We start from the raw sequence: 24,401 nt of genomic DNA on the forward strand, positions 1-24,401 counted from the left end.
TGCTGTAGTCATATGTGTATGTCAGTGGGTACATTTACCAGGCAAGTAAAAATCTGATACCTAGAATAATCTAATAAACAAATGTAAATCTAGGTTTTAGGTCTGTCACGATAATTACCATATTAACATATTGCTCAGTATATGAAAGCTCGAACAATATATTTAGGGGATCAGTATTTATCGTGTGCACAAACTGGGGAGATTTGGGGTGTTTTTGTGGTAATACATGAAAAACTTCTATGGCTAACGATTAATTCCGTTATTTATTTGTTGCAGCTCAGACTTTCTAATGCTGCTGTCCTACTGGGACTGTTGTCCTGCTTTCAATACTATCGTTTATTACAGTGTGTCTTTGTAAAAATATTTGCCATCTTTGCCGGTCTACTAGGTTTTAATGTGTGTTTAAATGCACAAAAGAAAGCTGATCATTGAAAACATCTGGTAATGTGTGTCAGGTTAATCAATGGATTTTAGTTTTTAGATTTTAACTGTTATATTTGGAAAATATGAAAAATGTGAAAAATTTAGAAAATTTGAAAAATGAATTTTAAAATAACTCTTTTTAAAATTATCTTTAATTTTTGTCGTTGCCACATTAATTTGCTTTTTTTTTTTGCACAATTTTCCTTGTAAAAACCTGCATCAGAAAGAAAATAGATTACCCACATCTGATGAAATTTCAAAGCTCTGATAACGAGTGAACTGATTTTTGTGCATGTAAACGTAGTCGGTCTGAAGTATGATCATTATAAGAGTAAATAAGGTGGAGAATTCAATTAAAGAAACCCTTATAGGTCAGTGCGTCAATATAGTGCTTGCAGCTAATGCTGGTTCCTTACACTTGTCCTAACACAAACTAATATGCCTCTTCACTGCAATAGCGGAGATTATGGCCCTTATAATAGTCTCTGTCTGTCAATAATACGTGTGCTGTGAGTGTATTAGCAGGTTTTAGAGGCCCTTGACACTAAATGAAGAGTCTTACGTGCTGTCACTATCTGGAGCTCTGGTTAGTACACTCTGTACCAGGCCGGTCAAACTGGCTATCTGCTTCTCCATGGCCTCCATCCTCTCCAAACGATGATCTCTGAAGAAAAAAATAAAATACATAATTGAGTGAAATGTCCACTTATTGTGTAATATCCACTTAACTCTCCAGTGACCCGATGTAAAGCATGTAAAGCACAAGGTGGAGGCAATTAACAAATGCCAATATGAAAAATGAATAGAGAGCATTGGTTCTGACATACTTTATTACAGTAATGCATAGGACAGTGTTTCTCAGACTATGGTACATTGTATAACTAGTGGTACATGGGAACTTCTGCAGTTTGTGCATTTGTTTTATATTAAGATACACATTTATTCATATTTTTGTATTATCTTGAATTAATCATTATTTAAATGTGCAGTGTGTCACTTTTCTGGTGTAGGGTCTGTCACATGCATTTCTACGTGAAGATGTAGAAGATACTTATTTATTTCAACTAAGCACAAGCAAGTGACGCCACAGAGCCAAGTTACAAGGTCAGCTCTGCGGAGAGGCAAGTCCCCTCACAATAAGAATGCATGTTTTTAAGTCAATAAAACACATGTAATTGAGTAAATGCAAGATGTATAGTTTAATGCCACACTGTGGAACACACTGTGGACAAAGTAATAACATCCATGAAGACAAGCAGGTGACTGACCCTCCACCAAAAAAGTTACACAGTGCACCTTTAAAACACCTAGACTACTAGAACTCAAGACTAGACCTGGTTTACTCATTTTAGATTATTTTAAACCTAATTGAGACCTGATATAGTCTAGTCTTTGATCTCAGTAAGCAAAATATTATTGTGATTGTTGGTGAAAAAATATATATTTGGGTTTTATATTCAAACAGCAACAATTCTTTGGCTAGAGGAATTTGGAAGGGAGTTCATTAAAAAAACAAAAACCAAGAATTGCCTGGGAGATTACTAGAGAGATTGAATATTTTCACAATTTCTGCATATTCCACTAGACATAATGGGAATTTTATCACAAATTGAATCTTCTTCCAAAGGAAGAAGCTACTTGGTTAATAGTGAAATGTTGGCTGCAAAACTTTAATAAGTCCAGTTGTTTTGACTCAATATTGTGATAATATCTCTTTCTAGGCACCTCAAGAACAGCTTCAATTAATTATGGGAATCTAAATATCTAATGTCGGTAATTATATGCAGCTCAGTTCTATGGCCCAAACTGACCTGCTGGTGTCTGAGTCCTGCCCCGACAGTGATCCGAATCCTGGGGTGGCACGGCCGCTCTCCCCGGGTCCTGCTGTCAAACACAGAGGCTCTGAACTGGAGCTGGGTCTGGACTTGGGACTATCCACAAACACGGAGGAGGAAGAGTCTTTACGGAAAGTTTGTCTGACAGGTGAAGCCCGCGGTGTACTGGAGTAGTCCCTTTCACGCATGTCAGGGATCTTTTGAGGGGAGGAGGGGGGCATACGGAAACCCATACCCAATGTAGCTGAAGAATAAGTGTCATAGATTGAACTTCCAGGCTTGTATAGAGGGTCATCTAGCTCCGACTGCAAAGCAGCAGCTGAGTACGTGCTTAAAGATCTCACAGAACCACGCCGATACAAACCGCTCGTAACTGGAAAGCTAAAAGGATCTCCAATAGCAGCGAGCGATTGTGTAGAAGCAATGCTAAGACGCCCCTCATGCATCAAACTATAGGGATCTGCATATAGACTCTCATTCTTCATTAGAGCCATGTTCTTCGCCGAAACCTCTTCATCGGGTTTGACATCGCGGCGTTCCAGGATGGCGCTTGGAGAAGGGGTGAGACCTGTGTTGGGGCCATGGGCCGGAGAACCGTGATGGGGGTGCCTGGGCTGGTCGTGCTGGGAGCCGGCAATGGATGGAGGGCGCCCCCCGCTGTAGGAGAGGCGGGAGCGCGAAGGAGAGCCAGATGCAGAGCCTGAGGAGGGCAGAGTGTTGAGGCGTCTCGTTGGAGAGGAGTCCCGTGAGGAGTACACCATCTCTCTCTGAAATTAATACAACGGGATAGAGGTTACTATGACGACCTGCAGATCAAAGTGCATGAGCTCTTGTGATCAACTGATACAGCATTTATAGTAACTGCAATCATGGCTCAGGTCAGTATTCAGAAATACTATGCTATGTGAAAAAGACCCACTATAACCCAATAAAATAGGATAGCTTCAAGAAAGACTTCAAATTTTTCTGTCAAGTATTGTGATCCCAGAATTTGCAGAGGTCTAAAATACAGGTATAATGCATTTAAGAACAAAAGTATATTTTGTCCTTTGCAGAGGCCATCTATTATCTAAATAATAGCTGCCTTTAATAAGTGTGCCAACTGAAATTACAACTTCGATTTGGCTATAAAAAAAGCCTTCTGTTGTATCAAAACCTGTAACACCAAATTTACTCCTGTTGATGGAGCTGTATCAATAGTGTTAAAACTTTGCTGTAAATATTCCTTCTTCTACACAATGGAGAAGTTTTGCATTTCACTTTTAGGGCAGTAAAGAAGGACATGATATTTAATTTGTGCTGGTAATTTTCATGTGTCCTGATTTTTTCTTTTATTAATAGATTTTCTCATAATACAAGTAAGGACACATTGTATAGCTCTTGAGTGCATTGTTAACAGTAGATAGATTCTCAATGTGTTTAATCCAGATGGTTAAGTATAAAGTTTTGTACAAAATCATTATAAAAAGGTCTCCCTGAGGCTTGTTTGAACTCCACTGGAGCAGAAATAGCTTTGGATGTTAGAATATGCTTTTTCACAAAGGAACAATGTTCTCTGGTGTCGGCAAAGCAACAGATGGCCTACTTGAAGATAAGAAAACACATTTCCAGGAGGAATACCTGTAAAATTACTAACCCATATACACTCCAGCAGCTTGTCAAAGTTACCATTGAAATACAAACACTAAAGCTTTCCTCAGAAGCCCATGTGATGGCTGGACAAGAATTACATCAGCTCTTACAAACTACACGTCAGGGGTGAGTAACTGATGAAAAAATAATATTGTAATTTTCTTAGACTCATTGCAATTTCAATTTTAATATGATCATAATTCCTACACTTTTATTTAATCTTTAACTGCTCTCTGAAAGGTAACTAAGGTTGCAGTCACATTTTTTCTGGTTTGATCCAGTTTCAGTCCTGGTTTGGTTCTGGTTTAGTCCAGGATTAGTTCCAGGTTTAGTCATAGTTTAGCTACTTCAATGTGCTTGGTAAAATTTTCCAGTCACTCACATAGAGCCTAACTAATAGGAATAGTGGGCAGGGTCAAGTGTCTTTGTTTGAGCATAGAGCTGCATTAAACAGGTATGTACAGAATCAAAATATGACCAAATAGAATATTTTCACTAGAGATGTCAAAATTATTCAGTTAATCAATAATGGTTATTATTCAGGTCACAATATTTTCATAATAACATACATGTTTGTTCATTATCAGTACTGTCTCACCAGTAAATAGTCTCACTACATCCAAGAAAAGGCCCAACCAGGTATATCTCTTAAACCAATATCATGCAACTGATACCCGATCCAGCTCATTTTTCAGTAATGGCACCGATATTCGATACAAATATTGTATCAGTGCATCCCTGATCATATCACCCACTATCAGTACACAAACATGAACAAACACCAAAACAGAAATAACCTCCTCTCTAAGTTTGTCCCTCTGACTCACCCTTAGGTCCCCATTAGCCAGGTGAGCGGCGGCGGGGTACGAGGCGTAGATGGGCTCTTTGCGGTAGATCTTGATGATGCTCCGGTCCTGGATGTCTCTCACGTCCTCGAGTTCGTAGAAAACATTGCGCGCCTCGTCTTTGATCAAAATGGCCGTGTTGGGGGATTTTAGCATACCCGCCGTTAACTTCTGGGGGAACATGTGCACAATGAGGGCGTGGAGGGTGTCCATGCTCGTCAGCTCGTGAGTGATGTGCACGCGCCTCGTCTCGTCTCCATACTGTAGGAATAGCACTCCTGAAATGTTATATGAAGAAAGTATGAGGTAAGAGAAAGATTTAGGGGAAAAAAGTATATGGAATGTTGTATTATAAACAGTACTGTGCAATGGTCTTGGACAGGGGTTTGCAAATGAACGAAGATGTTTGAAATGTATAGAGAAGTCTGGAGCTCAAAGCATTGGTCCTATCTCACAATCAGCATTTATTGTGAGAATGAATTTATAATTAATAGTTTTAGTTTGATTTAGTGAAACTATTTATTTAACTCACCAGCAATATGTTGTTTGTATAATTGTATTGTGTTTAAAGGGCCAATATTACACTATTTTCTGATGTATGTTATAATGTTATTTACTCATCCAAAACTTATCTGGAGTTGTGTTTTAGTTTTTTTTTTCACGCATTTTTAACACACAAATCATGCATATTTAGGCTGAGTTCTTCTCTCAAATAGAAAACACTCTGTTCCACCTTGTCATGTCATGTGGTAATTTTGGATAATTTCAAACCTGGGCAAACATGGGCTATCGCTACACGACAAACTTGAAAACTACCACTACATGACATCACGAGGTGGAACAGAGCATTCTGAGTTTTCAGTATAGACAGACTAATGATAAAGGATAACAAGTGTTAATGTGTGAATGAAACAAAACACACCTCCAGGTATGTGATGAGGAAACATCATTATAACATGGTTTAAATAAAAAAAAAATCTATTTTGTGTAATATAGGAACTTTAACTGACCAACAGGATGTTTTTTTTTTTATATATATTATTTAAATGTTAATTGTATTGTATTGTATAACAGACTTGATTCGAGGAAGTTATATTATGGTTTGGGCCTCCATGATTAAGAATTTTGTTTGGCAGGTTTACAAAAAATCTATATATGTCTTAATTCATTACAAAAATTAAACACAACGTCAATGAAGATGAGCACAAACCTGCCTAAAACCTTTGCACAGCACTGTAGTTTTAATTCCACCCAACATGTGTACAATCAGACAGGAGAATATCTGTCTAAATATGTGTAAAGTTAAACAAAATACAAGGAACCAGGAATAGGGAAAAACAATATAAAAGATCCATGCTTTCGTTGTGTGTTGTTAAAAAGGTCTGATACCTGACTGACCTGAAAACTCATCTTCACATCGAAGGACAAACAAAAACAACACACAGCAAAGAAAGACCAGTGATTACAGATCAGAAAAGTGTTACAGCACAAGAGCAGAAGGGAAATAAAATATGGTATCTGGTAGTACTGTACATTAGTCAGATCGGCCTGTACTTCCTTTAAAATCACCCCATAAGTCACTGTCACTTATGTTTACAGCCTCCCTTTACTCCCTGTGCACTTGATGTAGGAGCACACTGGGATATTTATGGCTATCCTCACTCTGACCGAGAAAGAAGTGAATGCATCGCGATAGCAAGATTGTTTTCCAATAAAGGCTCATTATATTCATTGCAAAACATATACAGTAAATCTAAACATTTCTCCATACTGGGATCAAAAAAGGAGTAAACAATGATAATAAATCTATTCAAATTCATATTTAATCATTTCTCTTATTTACAAACATATTCTGACATACTTTAAAGGTACACAATGTAACTTTTCCGGAGGAGGGTCTGCCACCTGTAAAATACTGTACTTCCTCCTATAAATACATACGCTTAATGCCATACTGTGGAAAAAAGCCAGAGCATTCAATAGGATAAATGTTAACCTTAATGCCAGAGTATGTCTATAAACTTATGTAAGTACAGTGACTAGGGTTGCACAGTACATTGCAAGTAACAAGTGGAGGGAGGTATTCCTAGGGTGTAATAATGTTATAAATAAATAACATACTTTTGTCTTTATAGCATTAGTTTGCCCAGTTTCTCTAATACTGAGCAGCCCTAGTGCTGACTGAGCCTGTGCTGTAGCTCTTTCATATTCACCTGGAGATCGGAGCTTATTCTGGCTGGCGGAGCGGGACAGCGGCAGGCTCTGGCGGAAGCGGTTCATGCGGTTGAAGCCGATGGGCACGTCGGCCTCGGACATGGTCTCCAGGGATTCAGCTGAGGCGAACGAGAGCTTAGCGGCCTGGTCAGCAAGTCCAGACTGGGTGGACTGGGAGTGCCTTGGACTGCGACTCTGCAGGGGACCAAGAAACAGGGACACGCATTTTGAGACTGAGAGCAGAGATTTAGGCAGACAAAATGGATTTTCACAGGGATTATTTAGAAAGTCCAAGAGGAAAACAGACAAAAAGGAGGCTACAAAAGGAGCATAATGAGATTAACAAGAACTTGACAATGCTTCTACAGGCAGCCATTGCTTTCCACTTATTAAAGAATATTCTATGGTTTTCAAACGGTAGCTAGCTCTCTCTGAGATTCATTTTAGTTGCAATTTTGGTTTCAGCAATGATTTCTTCCCTATACATGTGATTTATTTATTCCACAGCAGGGCAGTAATACTAAACCAAGGCAAGACTTAGAATAGTGCTTATTTATTGAGGTTTAGATCAGTGTTGTCATAATACCACCTTTTCAAGCTCTAGGGCAAAGCTAAGAACAAAGTTTTATACTTAATACTACAATGATGATTAAAAAAGTCTTTTTCATAGCTGGTTTTATGTCATTTTCAACACAAAATATTAGTAGCTTCTATAATAGTACAGTGCGGTCTTACAGATAACTTTAAAGGGCCTATATTACATTATTTTCTCACCTGTTTTCATGAAAATCCACCAACACTGCATATTTAGGCTGATTTTTCCTCTCAAACAAAAAAACCCTCTGTTCTACCTTGCTCAGTTTTAATAAACAAAAGGTAAAAGGTAGCTCACATCACAAGGTGAAAAATGAATGGAAATGAAAATTTTGAGCTTTGGAGATGACTAGATTACTCAAACATGTGTGAATGAAACAAAACACAATTCCAGATATGTTATTGATTAGGTAACATCATTACAACATGACTAAGAGTTCACAGGAGTCAATTTTGTGCAATACACAACTTTTAATATAGAGCAAGATATTGCTAAATCTGCATAGGAAAGAGCCACAGAATATCTAGTTTCAATATAGCAGCCTTAATTGGATAAAGACATATAAAAAAAATAACAAGCTGAAATGGTGCCATGGCTAAAATCCTCTCATTCAACCATCTTAGAAACCAACTAGAAATGAAATAAAACTATGCAAATCTTGGTCTGTGTCTGTCCCCTTGTCCCAATGGCCCGTACTCATGTGTCTCTCCCTAAAAGACTGTTAGTGCGAGTGGGGAGCAGCTCACTGAACTGTCTCCCTGATCCCCACTGCTCCCTCCTCTGGCTCACAGCTTTCTGTAATGAGCTCCCAGAATACCCAGAATGCCTTGTGTTGACTGCTGTTGCACGGGTTGACACAGTACAGTAGCTCTGGCTGGTTCGTCTCGTCTCCAGACAGTCATTTCCTGTTTCCTGGATGTCTGTGGCAGTTTTTGAATGTATTTAATTAATGAGACAGTGATGGAGGTGGGACAGAGGGTCAGTAATATGAGCCCAGAGCATCCCAGTTATAATATGTGCATGCTGTTCATTCATAATTGTTAATTAGCGGTGGAATTTACAATAATCTTGGGACACTAAATTAGATTAACTGCAATGCAATAGATTAATATGTAATGTTAATATGAATAATATATTAGAACAAAACTACAAGCATAACACATCAAACTCTAACCCAATCTCTTAGCAAATACACAGTATAAAACATAATACTGACAATATAAAAGTCGATGGCGCCTTAGTCGACCACATTTTATTTTAGTTGACCTAACAGTTAACTATGTTAATGAGAATTCCTGTGTGCAACAGCAGACAGAAAGGCGGTGAATGAATTATCTAGAGTTTTAGGAGTGACTACGTTTGCAATGAATATATTTTGCTGTGTTCTACATGTATCTCTAATGGTGGAATTCTTAGGAGTTACCATGGTGACACAATGCATTAGCAAACACTGTCAAAAAAATGTAAGATTGTCTGAAAAGACCACCAAATGGATAAAAAAATTAAACAAAATTCAGGGGTCTGTGATTAGTCAGTTCTTTATGGTCAGATTGTGTTAAAATAAAAAACAGATTAAAGAGCAATAAAGCCTCAGATAGAACAAAGCCTCAAGTTAGCATGACAGCTACAGCTTTTCTTACAAATGTCAGATTACATGAAAATACTGAACTTTGAAATCAGATTTTAATTAGCTACAATTCAATATTTTGGACCTCAACTGACATAGATTGTGGGATTCAGCGTAACTGCTACCTAACAATCAGTATCCTATTTATCATACCATGTTTACAGTAGAAGTATCTCCAACCATGCAGGCCTTATGTCACTATTATACATAATTCAGCTTCACCCAAACACAGAAGAATAGCTGGGGTGTCTGGTGATCATGGCTGTCTGTGTCTGGGCATGCACAGGAGCGGATAGTGACAGATAACCCCCACAGTGTTCTAATGGGGTCATTTATCTAAACTGTGACCACAACAGCAACAGCAACAGCAACAGCAACAGCAGCGGTTAACTGGGGCTTAGACACAGGTTTAGAGAAGCAAATACTGCAGTGTGTGAGAAACAAGACAGGGGAACTACAGTGACAGGGGAACTACAGTGACATGGCAAGAAACAGTCCTTAAAATTGTGAATTATTGGTATAGATTGGTATGGATTTTAATTGAATTTAAAAGTCCTATATTGCACAAAAATGACTCTGGTGAACATTAAGCCGTGTTATAATGTTGTTACCTCCTCAAAAGCATGCCCGGAGTTGTGTTTCTTTTACCTTTTGTTCCACTGGAGATTGGCAATTCCAGGGCTGAAACCATTCTACGAAATTTTAAAACACAGTGGTGCACTTCCTGTATTACCACATGACGTCACAAGGTGCAACAGAGTATTTTCTGTTTAAGAGAAGAACTCAGCCTAAATAAGCAGGGTTTACCAGATATAATTTTCCTACTGGGTTTAACAAAAAAATCCTGAAATCATTATTAGTGATTATTAGTGTGATTGTTTTTTTCTTTCATAATGAACTTATTTCAAATTAACAAATCTTTCAAACTTGTGACCAGCTGATGATTAAACAGCCTCTTAGTCAGCTCGCCTGGTGACAACATGGCTCAAACATTGATAACCATATTTTTAGTGACATGAAAACTGAAAATAACCTCTTCGCAGCATCATTTTTGCATTGTAAATAAATGTACTTGACACTCCATCTGGTCGTGCATCTGGTGGAGCAAACATGCCACCATTAAGCCTCCTTTGTGGAAAAACTGACATAAAACCCAATTCATCCCCTCTCTGCCCTGATGGATCAAAATAAAAAATGGCTCTCAAAATACCATAATGATATAAAAAGAGCAATTATTAGGAATATTATTAACAATTATTATTATACGCTATTTGCTGCAATGCTGTTTTCTGATCTGTTGTACTGTTGTTTCCTCATCAAAAACATACCCACATTTGTGCTGTTCCACCTTGTCATGTTGTAATACAGGAAGTACTCCTCTGTGGTTTAAACTCCATACACCTGGAGCTCTGGAATTGCCAATCTCTACTGAACTAAAGGTAAAAGGTAGCTTGAAAACGACTACTGCATGACATCACAGAGCATTTTGAGCTTTTCAAATGTAGACAAACAAGGAATTATTCAAACTATCAATCTATGAATGAAATAAAACACAACTCCGGGTATGTTTTGGGGGAGGTAACAGTGATATAACATGGCGAAAAGCTCACAAGAATCCATTCTGTGTAATATACAACCTTTAATATAGGACAAGTTCTAAGTGCAGGCCCTAAACCAAGACCAAGGCTGCCTTAGTTTGGTCCTAATTTGATCCTGGTTAAGTCCTCACGGAGACTCCGTTTGGTCCAGTCCAAGTACCAATCCAGTTCAAGATTAGTTCTGGTTTTGTCCTAGTTTTTTATTTACATTTCTTAGAGTAATTTGATGGTAAAACTCAAAAACATTTACTTTTACCTTATGCTGTGCTAATTCATATCTGACTATAGATCTAAAACATCTGATTGTTATGGGACTAAACTAAGGGTGTACAAAAATATCAAGATATTTATATATTATGATACTAAACTTGGTTATGAAGTATCCTTATTGTGGGCTGCTGTGTCCAAATGTCGCCAAGAGTACTTTCTTGTATCTTTTTGCAATTTTTTTGTGACTGTACTATAATGTTTTTTCTTATTTAGTGGAAGACAACTTGTTTATGTTATACACTTGACATATTCACTGTTTGAATTATTAAAATAGATGTACTTCATATTAACTTTGCACAAGTATTGGTTTGACAAGAAATATTGTTTCTAAAATATGTTTGGTTCTTAAAAATTGGCAGTATAGCACAGAGTATCATGTGCAACATACCCACTACCACATGACTCACCATGTTGTGATAATATCGTATCATAAGCCACGTATCGTGTATCATATCAAATCATGAGGGACCCTGTGAGTCCCAGCCTTGTCTAAACCAGGCCTAATTAAGGAACTTCACAGCAAAAGTTCCTAAAAGTTTCACCAGAGCAGTGGTTTTGAATTGTTGTATAGCTGTTTTATGGCTCGGAGATGCGCTCATTACTGTGGAGAAATCTACACTGTTTAAAGCACTGTCAGAAGAATGGGAAATGGTGGGAACAGGATGATCTTACAGTGCAGAAGTGAGAGGGGTGGAAAGCAGGGCACAGCAGCCTGACAATTGGCCTAAGGCTACAAACTGCATTAAACTTAACGTGACCTCTTGTTTTTGTTTCCTTGTACTTACATGGGATATGAAGGGCACATACCCAGACTATAAAGGTCAAGATGCATGCATTCTGGGTTTAAAGAGTAGAGTTTGTATAGAAAAGAATAATTTAAAGAGAAAAAAGATACAATTGAAGTTTGAGAAAGTAGTAGCATTAGAAGTTGGCAAAGTGGATCTAGCCTATAAATGATAATACTGTAATCAAACCAAGCAAAATTATTCACAAAAAAATTTACTCCAAATTTTTGAGCTGCAATAATTTGTTACTGAAATTATAGTTCATAATTCAACCTACAGCTCAAAACACAACATTTTCCATTTTGCGTATAAAGACAAGTAACCACAATTAAATATTTACCACCAATAATTATAGTTCCACCTAACTAGGGGTGTCACGATATCCAAGTCTCACGATATCGTCATGGTATGAACCTCACCGTACGATATTTATTGCAATAAGCTCACAATATCGTGGGGAGGCTCACGATTAGAGATGTAACAATATCCAAATCTCACTGAAATGGAGCAAAGGATCATGGTCTATGTAGTTCCCTCTGTTTTTGCTGCAATTGTTGCACCATAACTCGTAATTTAAGCAAAGAGACTTTGACGATACGATATCACAATATTTCGGTTATTGTTACACCCCTACACCTTACATTGATCTGTAAGTCGATATAGTAATTACAGTGATAGGCCTAAGTGGCTCTATTTGCAGTAATAAGGTAAGTAGTAATAAAAGTAATTTTGTGCTAGTCCCTGGTTTTCAAGAGCATGATATTTAGTACTTGCGTAAGTCAAGTTTACTTTTATTAGACATGTCAACATACTATATAAAATAAACATTTTTGAAGCAAAATTTTATCTGGATTACCTAGTTACCGAGCGTTTCAATTTAAGTACACCTGATATAGTTTTGTTTCAATGAAAGATGATACTCAGAACCAGAGAGCAGTGCCAGTAATTCTAGCTAAACTAATCTTTAACCTGACAGTCTACAGATGGTTTCAAGGAGAGTTAAATTCTAAAATCTTGCTTCTGTACATGTCCCTTTTCGTTCAACTTCTTGTCTTGATATGAAATGATTTCAGCCGCAGACAGGTCAAAAGCTCCTGTATGTGCAAATGAATCAACTCTGTGTCTAGCTCCAGGGTAAAATCTGAAAGACAGGTGTTAAATGGCAAAATTCACAATCGTCACACCTCTTCTACCTCCCATCATTTTCAGAGCTTTTGTCCTCGCAACAATGCATTAACCTTCCTCACGAGATTCCATCCTTGGTGCTATTTTTGATATCTGTTTCTTTGAATTACACTGATCGAGTTTCACTTAATTTCTTCCTGTGCCACTTATAAAGCTGCATGCATTCTACATAGCTTTCCTGCATGTCTGAAGTTTCACAAATATCAGGTTGCATTTGTCGATACGAATTTTCAGTAAGGGGTTTTGACATTGACCTAATTAGCATACTAAGAGAAAGAAAGTGGGAAGTTAAGAACTTTTAAAAATATTTACCCATTTGAACTGGTATTAAGATTGAAAAAAAATCATATAAAAGTTAAAAAAAAATTGGTCTTGAGGTAGTGTGTGTCAGAACCATAGTTAACCCACTCGCCACCCTAATTCAAAAAGGAAGCGAGCATAGGCAAACTTCCAGTTCCATCAACTCTATGCCATGACACTCACGACTGGATAACTGCTAGCCTCAGCAAGCTTCATTTGGCTGGAGAAGAAAGCTATGAGTGACGTCATCCTCACTTGGTTCACCTCTGTATACAGTCAATGATCATAACAAAAAACTTGTGGTAGTATTAAATAAAACTTAACTGAAAACTTTATTGTGCAAATTAAATACCTTGTTGCTACTGGATCATTTCCATAGTATTGACATTGACCTACTTGACCGGCAAAGAATACAGGTAGAATATGGTATTACTTCTATTGTTCTTACAGAAGAAAAGGTGCATTTTGGGTCAAGAAATTATACTAATGTTTTAGAATGTATTGGCATTGCACTTGAGCAAGCTTTTAAAGAGCCTCTACCCTCTTTGCAATATAGTAGACTGCCAGTCTGCAACATCTGCCCCTCCAACCCCAATAACCACACATAATACATTCATACATTGTCGGTGAAATGTTTTGCCCAAGGATATATCAACTTTCAAACCTAGGCTATAGAGTTCTTATCTGAAGTTGGTCAAGTTGAACAATCAAGTGGATGGTGCTGCTGTGTTTTCTTTAGTCAATTCAAAACAATGTCTGGACACATTATGTTGCTATTTGTGACAAAACTTCTCAACTTTTCCCTCTTAATAAAAAACAGCAAATACATAAATTAAGCTGATCTTTTTGTGAGAGCATTTTACAGCCACTATGATTATTTTAGTCAATTCAACTGCTGCCTGGACATACAATCCCAAGGCCTAAAATGGTCTTTATGAAGAGTTTATCAATGCATGGTAGAAATTGCTTGGCCAAATTGCTTTGAATTGTGCATAGATGCAATCAGTTGTCCTAGAGGCAAAAGAAAGACAAAATGGTAGGAGATGATTGTAGTGAGTGCAGTCAATGATTTTCCTTTTTGATACATACAAAAAGCAAAATAGAAGCTTGAAAATGGATGGAACATGTTAAAGCTTTGCTCCTGGGAAAGTAATTTACAGTCTGAGGTTAATCGACAATAGAGTGACACATTCTGTTGTTTCTGCAAGGTTTGATAAAGGTTTTCTTAGTCAATGAAAAAGCTCTATGTGGCTAATTTATTTATTTATTTTTTTCAAATCTTTATGGTCCAATTGTGTTAAAACAAATCTCAGATTAAAGTCTAACTTGATCTTTAGACAGAGCAGTGCCTTCAGTTAGCATCACAACTCCAGGGACTGTTAATGGCATCAGCTGCAAAGTAGCATTAAGTCAGAATTTTACTCTCACCCTAAGGTCACCTCTGATGTAGACATATACTATATTATATACCTAATATAATGAGCATAACTTGACCTATATTATTATATTGTTTTGGCTTTTGAAATGTTCCTGTTCAGTCCAATTAAAAACTTAATTCAGTCTTAAAACACAACAAAAATATAGAATTAAAGTTGTTCTTCAATCTACATTTACAGCCTCACCAATCCAATCACTCACACGCTATATTCCTACTACATTTTTATAGCCAGGGTGGTCTTGCTCATGGACACAGTGACAGCATTTACTGGTCTGAAATCTATCTGTCAACCCTAGAATTTACACTATAACTTCCTCTCTATTGCCTCTCTCGAAGACAGATTTAACTATCTAAAAGCGGATGTTGTCAAGGTAAGTTGGATGCATTTCCTATTAAATAAGCACTCTGATCCGCCCATGTTGTTTTGAGAAGGGTGTTGGGGTAAACTCAGGACAAACGGTTGTATTTACTCTCCGCAGGCAGGGGATTGTGGGAAACGCGGTGTCTCGATTAAAGGTGGTGCTGTGAAGCAGTGGAAAAGCTCTTTCAGAGGCTTTGGAAATAAATACTGAAAATTGAGAAGGGAAATTGTGTCAACATAAACAGTGTAGACAAAAGTGCATGCTGAAGCAAATAGCGTTAGATCCACTGTCACCTCAGAGAGTATGGCTGTTCCCTTTGTTTTATTACCTCTGCTGTACAATCTCAATACCGAGAATGAATGAATTTATGTGTGGTGACTGCAATACGCCTGTGGTATGAATTGTTTAATATAACCATCAAGTACAATAGAAGGATTGTTTGTGTTATTGGTGTGGTTGGTGTAGGGATGTGGTGTCAGTTGGAGATGTCATGGGTAAGAGGAGCATAAGGCTATTGTTATTCAGTGACATTTACACCATTCACAGTTAAAGGTGTGAACAGTCATTTTGGTCATGGTCATAAAAATATAAGCACTTATATCACTGATTAAAAAAGTGGTTCCTACATTTATTTTTTAAGACATACTGTATATCATTTAGTTATCGTGTTCATTTAGTTATAGTTACCTCATTTTGCAAAAAGAAGACTAAATATATTGTGAATATTGTGCTTGAGCCTGCTGTATAATTATAATCTATGACAACCGTGGATCATTATGTTGTAATTTACTCATTTTAAAGCGCAACATTAATCTGAAATGACTTAATAAATAGTAGCTGGCATTGCCATAAATGTCATCACAACAAAGACCTGTGAAGTTGTTGGCCCCTCCTATGGATAGCTGCACATCACCCTAGTGCATAGCAGATTTTTTTTTTTTTTAATTTGTGCCAAAATGACAACGCAACGTGGCTAAATCCTATATGAATCACTGATTTAAAGAAATAAAATTGGAGAACAAAGTAAGCATACAGCACGGACAATGACGTATGCTGGCAGCAGTAAAAATCTACATTATGACGTCTTGAAAAAAGTGATTAAAGATCGCTCCAACATGGACAAATCACTCCAAATACAACTTCAAGAGGGGAAATGAGAAGGGGAAATAATCATAACATTGTTAAAAGCTCTGAAAGTCAATTTTGCATAATAGGTCTGCTTTAATAATTTTGCAACCCCTTGAAAAACAGAACAGTTTTATATTTCCTTTTTAAATTAATGAATCATGACTTTCAGTGGTTTATGACTGAAATTATGAACCTACTCAATCATTTGAACTGGAACAGACCCCATTTAAAGACACATTATTTAACATTTCTGATAAATAGGTAAACTTTTCTGTAAATATGCCAGTTTACAAAGGTTACAGAGCTAATTTCCATCTGTAGTGAGTGAGCAAGAAACACGTGCCAGCAACAAGTATTAAACACTACAACAATAAAAAATAAAAACTTTTTAGCAAAAAAATTAAAATAAAAATAAAATAAAAGCATGTGTTGTTTGTTGCTTATTTTTATTTATTTAATTTTGTTGCCTTTTTTGCACTCCATGGAGAATGCCTCTAAGTGTGGTTAAACTTTCAATTTCCAAGGAATCATACAAGTGACGTGCCAGCTCCAGAAAATTACATAATCTTTTATAATCTTTAATAAGATGCATAAAGGTTCAACCACCCTGAAGTTGTTATTTATACATATTGTAGCAATATCCACAATCCACAATAAAAGGAATGGTAATTTCATATAATTGTTCAATTAAACCAAATTACTTGCCTCAAATTAACACTTGAGTCTACAGCAGTGGTAGTGAAATATGAGCCGTATGCTTGCTTATATAGAGCCAATACATCTCTACCCTGACCTCACACGAACCATATTTTCACACAACCTGTGGACGACTCGAGGCCGTGCTCTAAAGTCAAAGCATTATTTCAGCAATGCCTCAGTGCCACTTCTGAAATGTCTTTGTAATGTCTGATCCACTGGTGTAATTCTTCAGCTGGGTCACATGGCTCAAGGCTATTAAACACACACAGATGAAGCATCATAAATCCAGCGAGATTCGGCTTCTACAGATTAAATGGAGAGCTGCATAACTTTAAGATGGAGCCAGTGCCAATGATAGAACAATTATACACACATATACATGGCGCTATGGGGCTGAAAATACCAGTGTGCAGTATGCTGAGGCAGAAGTGGTGTTTTGAAAAGAACAGTTTAAGTAAAGGGCAAAGCGTATAGACAGACAGGTTCACAAAAGCAACTAAATTGGTTCTTACCTTAAAGCTCCAGTAGTTGGGCTGTTGCTACCGGTTGTGGTGACGAAGGCACAAGGAGAAAGTGAATAAGAAAAGAAAGGAAAAAGATATTTAGTGCTATGTAAATTGTAAAGAACTACTTTCATCTATAATATGGAATAGACCAGATATAAGATACAAACCCTAAACCTTACAATACTATAAGAGTTAAAATGATACATCCAAATATGAGTTACTAAACCAAGGATTTTTGAGTGGCAAGGATGTCTTATTAAAGCTACACAGTGTAGCTTTTCTGGTGTGGAAGTTGCCACCTTCTGGTTTCTATGGAGATGTTATTACATGTGTGTGAGTAGCCTCGCCTTTGCAGATCTGACCTGTTACTTGGCCTTGATAACTGCTTTTTCTCTATGGAAACAGATACATTTAATGACATACTGTGGAACTTTCCAAACAAAAGTAATAACATCAGATGAAAAAAAAAAGGTAGAGCGCTTCACTGGGTCATAAAAGAGTAAAAAAGGTGCTCTACGAGGGTTAAAACAGTAGTCTTTAAACAGAAAGTTACCCTTACTGGAAAATGTACCTTGTCCACTTTTACATTTTCTATTTATTCTATTCTATTTATTCATTTTCTGTTTAAAAAGTAATAACATCTTTATGAAGAAAAGCAGGTGATGGATCCTGCACAGATTTTAGATTGTTGCTGCTAACTATATATAGCTTATAAATGTACCACACATTTGAAAAGATATTGAAGTCATCAAGTACTTCTGAGCAGATGTATTATGACTCATATTTTTATTTTAAACATATGCTGTTAAGGCAACCTATTTACAGTATATGTGCTTATACAAACAGTCATCGCAACTGGTGTACTGCATGTCTTTAAAACCTGAATCCACTTACAAAGTCTTTCACTACTGTTAACATAATTTCTACCTTAATGTAGTGTAATTATCTTAACTGTGGTCAAGTCTCATTAGTGGTAAACTATGGGAGAGATGTTTTTATGGCACACTTCAAAACAACATTGTGCTATGGGCTGTATCAGGTAAAGGGGAAATAAAAAGGCTGAAATAAAAACAAGTATCACCTGGCTTGTCTCCTTGATGTTTAAGAGCCACAAGCCAGCCAGCCTCAGTCATTTTTCACCTGTCGTATTTTGGATATAAAACTTGCTACCTCACCTGCATATTTAGACCAGGTGTCATGCTGATTTACAATATACATAAGGTGCTATGATGTTTTCAAATGGGATTACCTGACTTTTTAAACCAGGTCAAGTTTCCAGTGACCCCAACAAAAATGCAATAATGATGTTGGAAAAAAGGAAAAAGTGGTTTGCAAAGGGTTCATGAATAATTTGAACTCAGGGTTTATTCTTATCTTCAGGCAATTTCAGTCCATTCAGCTTCATTTCATCACAGCCATTACTTTCCCAGAGACGACAGGCAAGTTATGATTTATTATAGAGGTGCATTTCAAAATCAGCCTTCATTTCAATACTTTATGCTTTACAAATGACTAGAAATGAGCAGGAGAATCAAGGAAAAACCAAATGTGACTCAATATATATGAGGACTGTTGTTTATTTATCATTGCATTTTTAAATAAACTAATCTATAACAAATATTTTGAACTGTGAATTTGAGGCCACGAGCAAGAACTTTTGGAACTTCAAACAGTGAATCATGCATAGGGAAAAATACTATGACATGGTGCTAATTTAGCATTTCTTATGAATTGTTGTCATTATAAAAAAAAAAAAAAAAATCAACCAGTAGATGTCTTTTCCAAAACAAGAACTCTTTTATGTAAAACATCTAATAGGAATTAAGTAGAAGAAAGTGTACAGTAAAAAGACTTACTGTACCAGTTAAAGATGTGCAACAACATTCAGAGGTCAGAATGTCACAGCACAGTAAGCGACAAGTAGCATGCTAACACACACTTCCTAATGATAAATGCTTTGTAATTAGATGCATACATTACACAGCAGACTTATTTGGACCTTATAAAATATATCTGTGTTCTAATACATGGGAAAAAAATTTAGTACATGACTTTTAAGATAATATTTTGCTTTGTATTTGCATTTTTCTTGTGTTTCATTTTACAGTGAGTTCAGTTGTAAATATTTCAAATTCAACCAAGACATCTACAAGCATGTTTCAAAAGCACAAACATATTTATGATTGATTGCAAAAGTATTATCTAGTTGTACTTATTGGGAAAGTACAAATATTGTTCTGGTTTTAGATGTCACTGAAATTGCCTCAGAATTAACCTTTCATTAGACTAGAGTTTGTCAGTCACTGGTCTAACCCATAGACTGTATAAAGAAGTGGACTACAGAAATGTGACGTCACCCATAGTATTCCGCTCCTGTCAAATGAAGCTCGTGATGCTAGCAGTTATAGGAACGAATTTGAAGCCAAGTCCATATTAGGAATAGGAATTTATTTACGGACAAAATAGCGAAAGAAATCACCAGAGTCATGTAGAGCGGGTTAATACAGCATATAAAACCAAAATGATGTGGCTAATAGCAACAGATACAGAGAGAAGGGTGACACTTTTTCAATGTAAAGTGAACCGAAAACAGAGCTAATGGAGCCGGAAGAGACCCCATGAATACTTCCTATTTTGAACGCGGCGGTTAGAGAGTTAGCTATGTCCATTTATATATACAGTCTATGTCCATATAGCAGCTCTGGTTCTGCCTTGTAAATAATAGCTCAAAAATATTAATGATGTTATTTCCCACACAGATAAGTGACTGTGAGACCTGCTGTAATGGTCCTCTGGTGATTTGTGGGGGGTGATTTGGCTCCACTGGCTGTTTTTCGTGTCTGGTCTTCACTAATAAGCCTTAACCACTGTTATCAGGACAGACACCACATTCCTCCTGCGTCTGTGCTGCTGCAGCTCAGGACTGAATTGGGGTTTGGTTGTGAACGTGATACTTCAAAAAGACTGCCTGACTCTTAGTATTTTCTTTGATAGATTAGAGTAGAACTACAACATTAACAATCATTTAGGAACAGAGTTTTAACTTAAATCTCAGCTTAAATCTCAAAAGGCCTTCTCCTTGAAGAGCACCTGTGTACTCTATCCTTCTATCTGACTCACTAGAGACCCATTGAAGCACTCACCTTATCTCCTGCTTTTCATTGTTAAGAATCATTTAGTTCTGTACTTATTTAAAGGTGTACAATCTAGGTGTCTCTATGAAGATGTTACTGCTTTGCCAAGAATGTTTCACAATATGTCATTAAGCCTTTTCCATCTACATGGAAACAAGCACCACACCAGGTCTGGTTAAAGGCTAGGTCTGTGGAGAGGCGACCACACTTAGAGTAAGAATGCATATTTTTCATTATATTAAACACTGGAACACACATAGTGGATCTTTAACTAATTCACTATTAAAAGTTATACTCAAAAAGATATTTTAAAATGTTTTGTATTTGGAAAAACATCCTGTACCAAAGGAGAGGAAAGCACCTTTGGAGACAGGCTGTTGTCTCTGCTCTGCTCCGTGGACAGACTCTGGAAGAAGTTTGTCCCACACGCCACACGTCTGTACATATATATGCATTGCTATAACTCAGTCCTGAGTATTGTGCAGCTCCCAGGCCACATACGGCCCTTTGGTCGGCCCATTTCAGCTAATTTGGAATTACAAAATAAACATTTTGCATTGCTTTTATTTTAAAGGTTAATTTTTTTTTTTTTATAACCTCACTATATATATATATATATATATATATATATATATATATATATATATATATATATATATATATATATATATATATATATATATATATATAATCACACATTTACCAGTCAACAGCTTGTCAAGCAATGCTATTTAGTGCTTTTTTATAAAGAAATACAATTTTATGCAGGCCCTCCACAATATTCTCTGTTTCTCAGGTGGCCCCATGGAAAAAATAACTGCCCATCCCTGCTATAGCTGAAGAATGAGAGAGGATAGACAGCTAACTCTAAATATCTTTTCTATTTTGCTGTTGCCATACTCTGAATTTTCTTCAGGATCAATAAAGTATCTGTCTATCTGTTAAAGGTGCATTGTGTAATTCTGATGGTGGAGGGTCCATCAAATGCTTGTCTCCACAAAGCTGTTATTGCTTTGTCTGAAATGTTTCACAGTATGGCATTAAACCTTTTTCTCTTCATGCATACCAAACCAAACTAAGTTACAGGTTAGATCTGTGGAGAGGCAACCCCGCTCACAGTCAGAATGCTGGTTTTTAAAAGTATTTTTAAGCAATAAAACTACCTTAGTAGGGATGTAACAATAACCGAAATATTGTGATATCATATCATCAAAGTTCTCACAATAATATTGTGGACCATCACAATATATATATATATATATATATATATATATATATATATATATATATATATATATATATATATATATATATATATATATAAGTCTCTTTGCTTAAATTAAGAGTTATGGTGCAACAATAGCAGCAAAGACAGAGGGAACTACATAGAACATGATACTTTGCTCAATTTCAGTGCAGACTACATGGAATACAAGGAAAAGACTACAAGGAAAAAGTAGTATATTAACAGTTAGCTTCCACAAAATATCGCAATAAATACCATATCGTGAGATGTATATCATGAAAATATCATACCAAGAGATTTGGATATTGTTACATCTCTATTCGTGAGCCTCCCCACCATACCATGAGCTTATCGCAATAAATATCGTACCGTGAGGTTCATACTAGAGCCCGACCGATATGGATTTTGCTGTGGCCGATATGAAACCGATATAACGGGAGTTGGCGCTGCCGATAGCCGATATAATCACCGATATATTTAGTGATGTAAAAATTCACTGTAAATGTTGAATTGTTTAAAAAACTTAGGTTTGGCTCTGGTGGATTTTAAATTGGGTTTATTTAGGCAACATTTATTGTTATTCTGCCTCTTTACATCATATTTACAGACAGTAGGTTGGCTTAATGGCATTTTTGCATCACATTCTAGACACTAGTGATGGGTATTCCAGTTCTTTTTAGAGAACCGGCTCTTTTGGCTCGGCTCACTAAAAGCTGCTGGTTCTTTTGGCTCCCAAGTGGCTCTTCAGATTGTTTTGTTGCAAGCAGGACTAAAGCACGTCTAAAGCAGGACTGAATCAGGACTGAACCAGGTCTAAACCAGGACTGAAAAAGGACTAAACCGGGACTTATTTATTTTATGCTAAACTACAGTCAAATATGCTCGTTTTTTTAATTTTTATTTTTTTTAATCATACGTACACGCAAATTTCTCAAAGTTTTGTTTTGAGCCGCTGCCGCTGTCAAACCACGAATCACGCAGCGTGAAGAGAAAAAAAGTGAGAAAAAGAGAAAACACGGCTCCCAATAAGGATCAGGCTCCCGTCGTTCCCTTCAAAGAGCCGGTTCTAAGAGTCATTTCGTTCGCGACGGACCCATAACTAGTAAAGAAAGTAGCGCTATTAGCCTTTAGCCGTAAATACGTGCGCGCCGCAGTAATTAATTATAGGCGCAAATGTCATAATTCACACGTCTGTTCACAGCTCATTTACATATCAGTGCAGGTCCAGGAGCAAATATACGGCCAATATAGTCACTTTAGAACAGACCAATAGAAAACAGTCTGTTTATGTGCGGGAGCTACAGCAGCTAACCCATAACAAATGACAAAAACTAGCTTCAGAGTCGACATATTTCCAACACTCACCGCTCATACAGGCTCCTCCTCACAGCACTAATAAATGTCCTTTTAATCTAGACTCAAACCGATTGTCCGTAAAAAGAATATAATCTCAGTGTTTGGATCTGTGTCTGCAGGTGTAAACAAACACACGTGAGTGACGCGACTCTGTGGTGTGTTCAGGGACAGTATGGACACACACAGACAAATGACTTCGTAGATAAATACTGATGTGGAGCCACATATTAGGACATTTATCTGTCTGTAAATTGGATTAAATGAACAGAATGTAGAGAGTCTAAGCTTTATAACGAGGTATAACATGCCCACGTGAAATATCGGCCCCTATCAGCAAGCATATCGGCCGATAGCCGATATGCCTAAAGTTGCCCATATCAGCCGATAATATCGGCCAACCGATATATCGGTCGGGCTCTAGTTCATACCATGATGATATCGATGATATCGTACCGTGAGACTTGGATATTGTGACACCCCTATACATTACATTGAAATAATATAAGTTAGAGCTATTTTATGCTATATTGTGGAATATTCCAGGCAGAGCAATAACATTTCCAGAGAAACAAGAAGGTGACAGATTCCCAACCAAAAAGTTACACAGTGCACCTTTAAGAACTGAAAATAATCTTAAATAAATAATAAAATAGTAATTTTCAAATATATCCTTTGAATCCATCCTTGTGATGTAACTACCTTTTTTGCCATACCTCAAGAGCATGATAAAGTTAAGTATAGTTATACAAACTGCAAGCTATAAGCATTGTAAAAAAATGTAATTCCTGATGATTAGAAAACAAATTATTATTGCTATATCTTGTGTGCTTATTTAACCATCTGTAGGAAATACACTTGGAAATCTGTTATCAAATTGCAGAAGGTTCGTTATGGCAGGAATTAAATCTCTACTGAGCCCCAAGGAAACAGTTTATGGAGCCTGTATTGACTTGGGGCTTGAGTCTCAAATCCGTCTATTTACTGCATGCATAGTGAGAACTGCATGTACAAAAGGCTGTGTACACGTGTATAGTGAATGTAGCGAGTGGAGATATCCTTTATAACAGAAGGAGCCAGTCGAACAGCGAGAGGAGAGCTGCGTTACCTGACCTGCATGTAAAGTACCCTGCTCAAACCACCTCCACTGGCCCCCCCTTTCCCATGCCGTCATCCCCTCCGCACCCCCGCCTTCAGTCATTCTTATCCTCCACCATCAGTCTACT

The 24,401-nt window shown here is 37.0% G+C and overlaps 1 protein-coding gene across 1 annotated transcript in view; it reads right to left on the reverse strand.

Moving 5' to 3' along the window:
• srcin1a (SRC kinase signaling inhibitor 1a) overlaps positions 1-24,401 on the reverse strand; it is a 120,037-nt gene that overhangs the window by 28,711 nt on the left and 66,925 nt on the right. The window contains exons 4-9 of the mRNA XM_055152720.1: positions 17,449-17,475; positions 6,949-7,144; positions 6,134-6,145; positions 4,718-5,013; positions 2,235-3,025; positions 986-1,087 (exon numbers count right to left, since the gene is read on the reverse strand). Of these exons, the coding sequence (XP_055008695.1) occupies positions 986-1,087; positions 2,235-3,025; positions 4,718-5,013; positions 6,134-6,145; positions 6,949-7,144; positions 17,449-17,475 (1,424 nt within the window). The remainder of the gene's footprint in view (positions 1-985; positions 1,088-2,234; positions 3,026-4,717; positions 5,014-6,133; positions 6,146-6,948; positions 7,145-17,448; positions 17,476-24,401) is intronic.

The sequence above is a fragment of the Boleophthalmus pectinirostris genome, unplaced genomic scaffold, assembly GCF_026225935.1.
Source record: "Boleophthalmus pectinirostris isolate CB_2022bp ecotype Guang Dong unplaced genomic scaffold, ASM2622593v1 HiC_scaffold_17, whole genome shotgun sequence".
Lineage (NCBI taxonomy): Eukaryota > Metazoa > Chordata > Actinopteri > Gobiiformes > Gobiidae > Boleophthalmus > Boleophthalmus pectinirostris.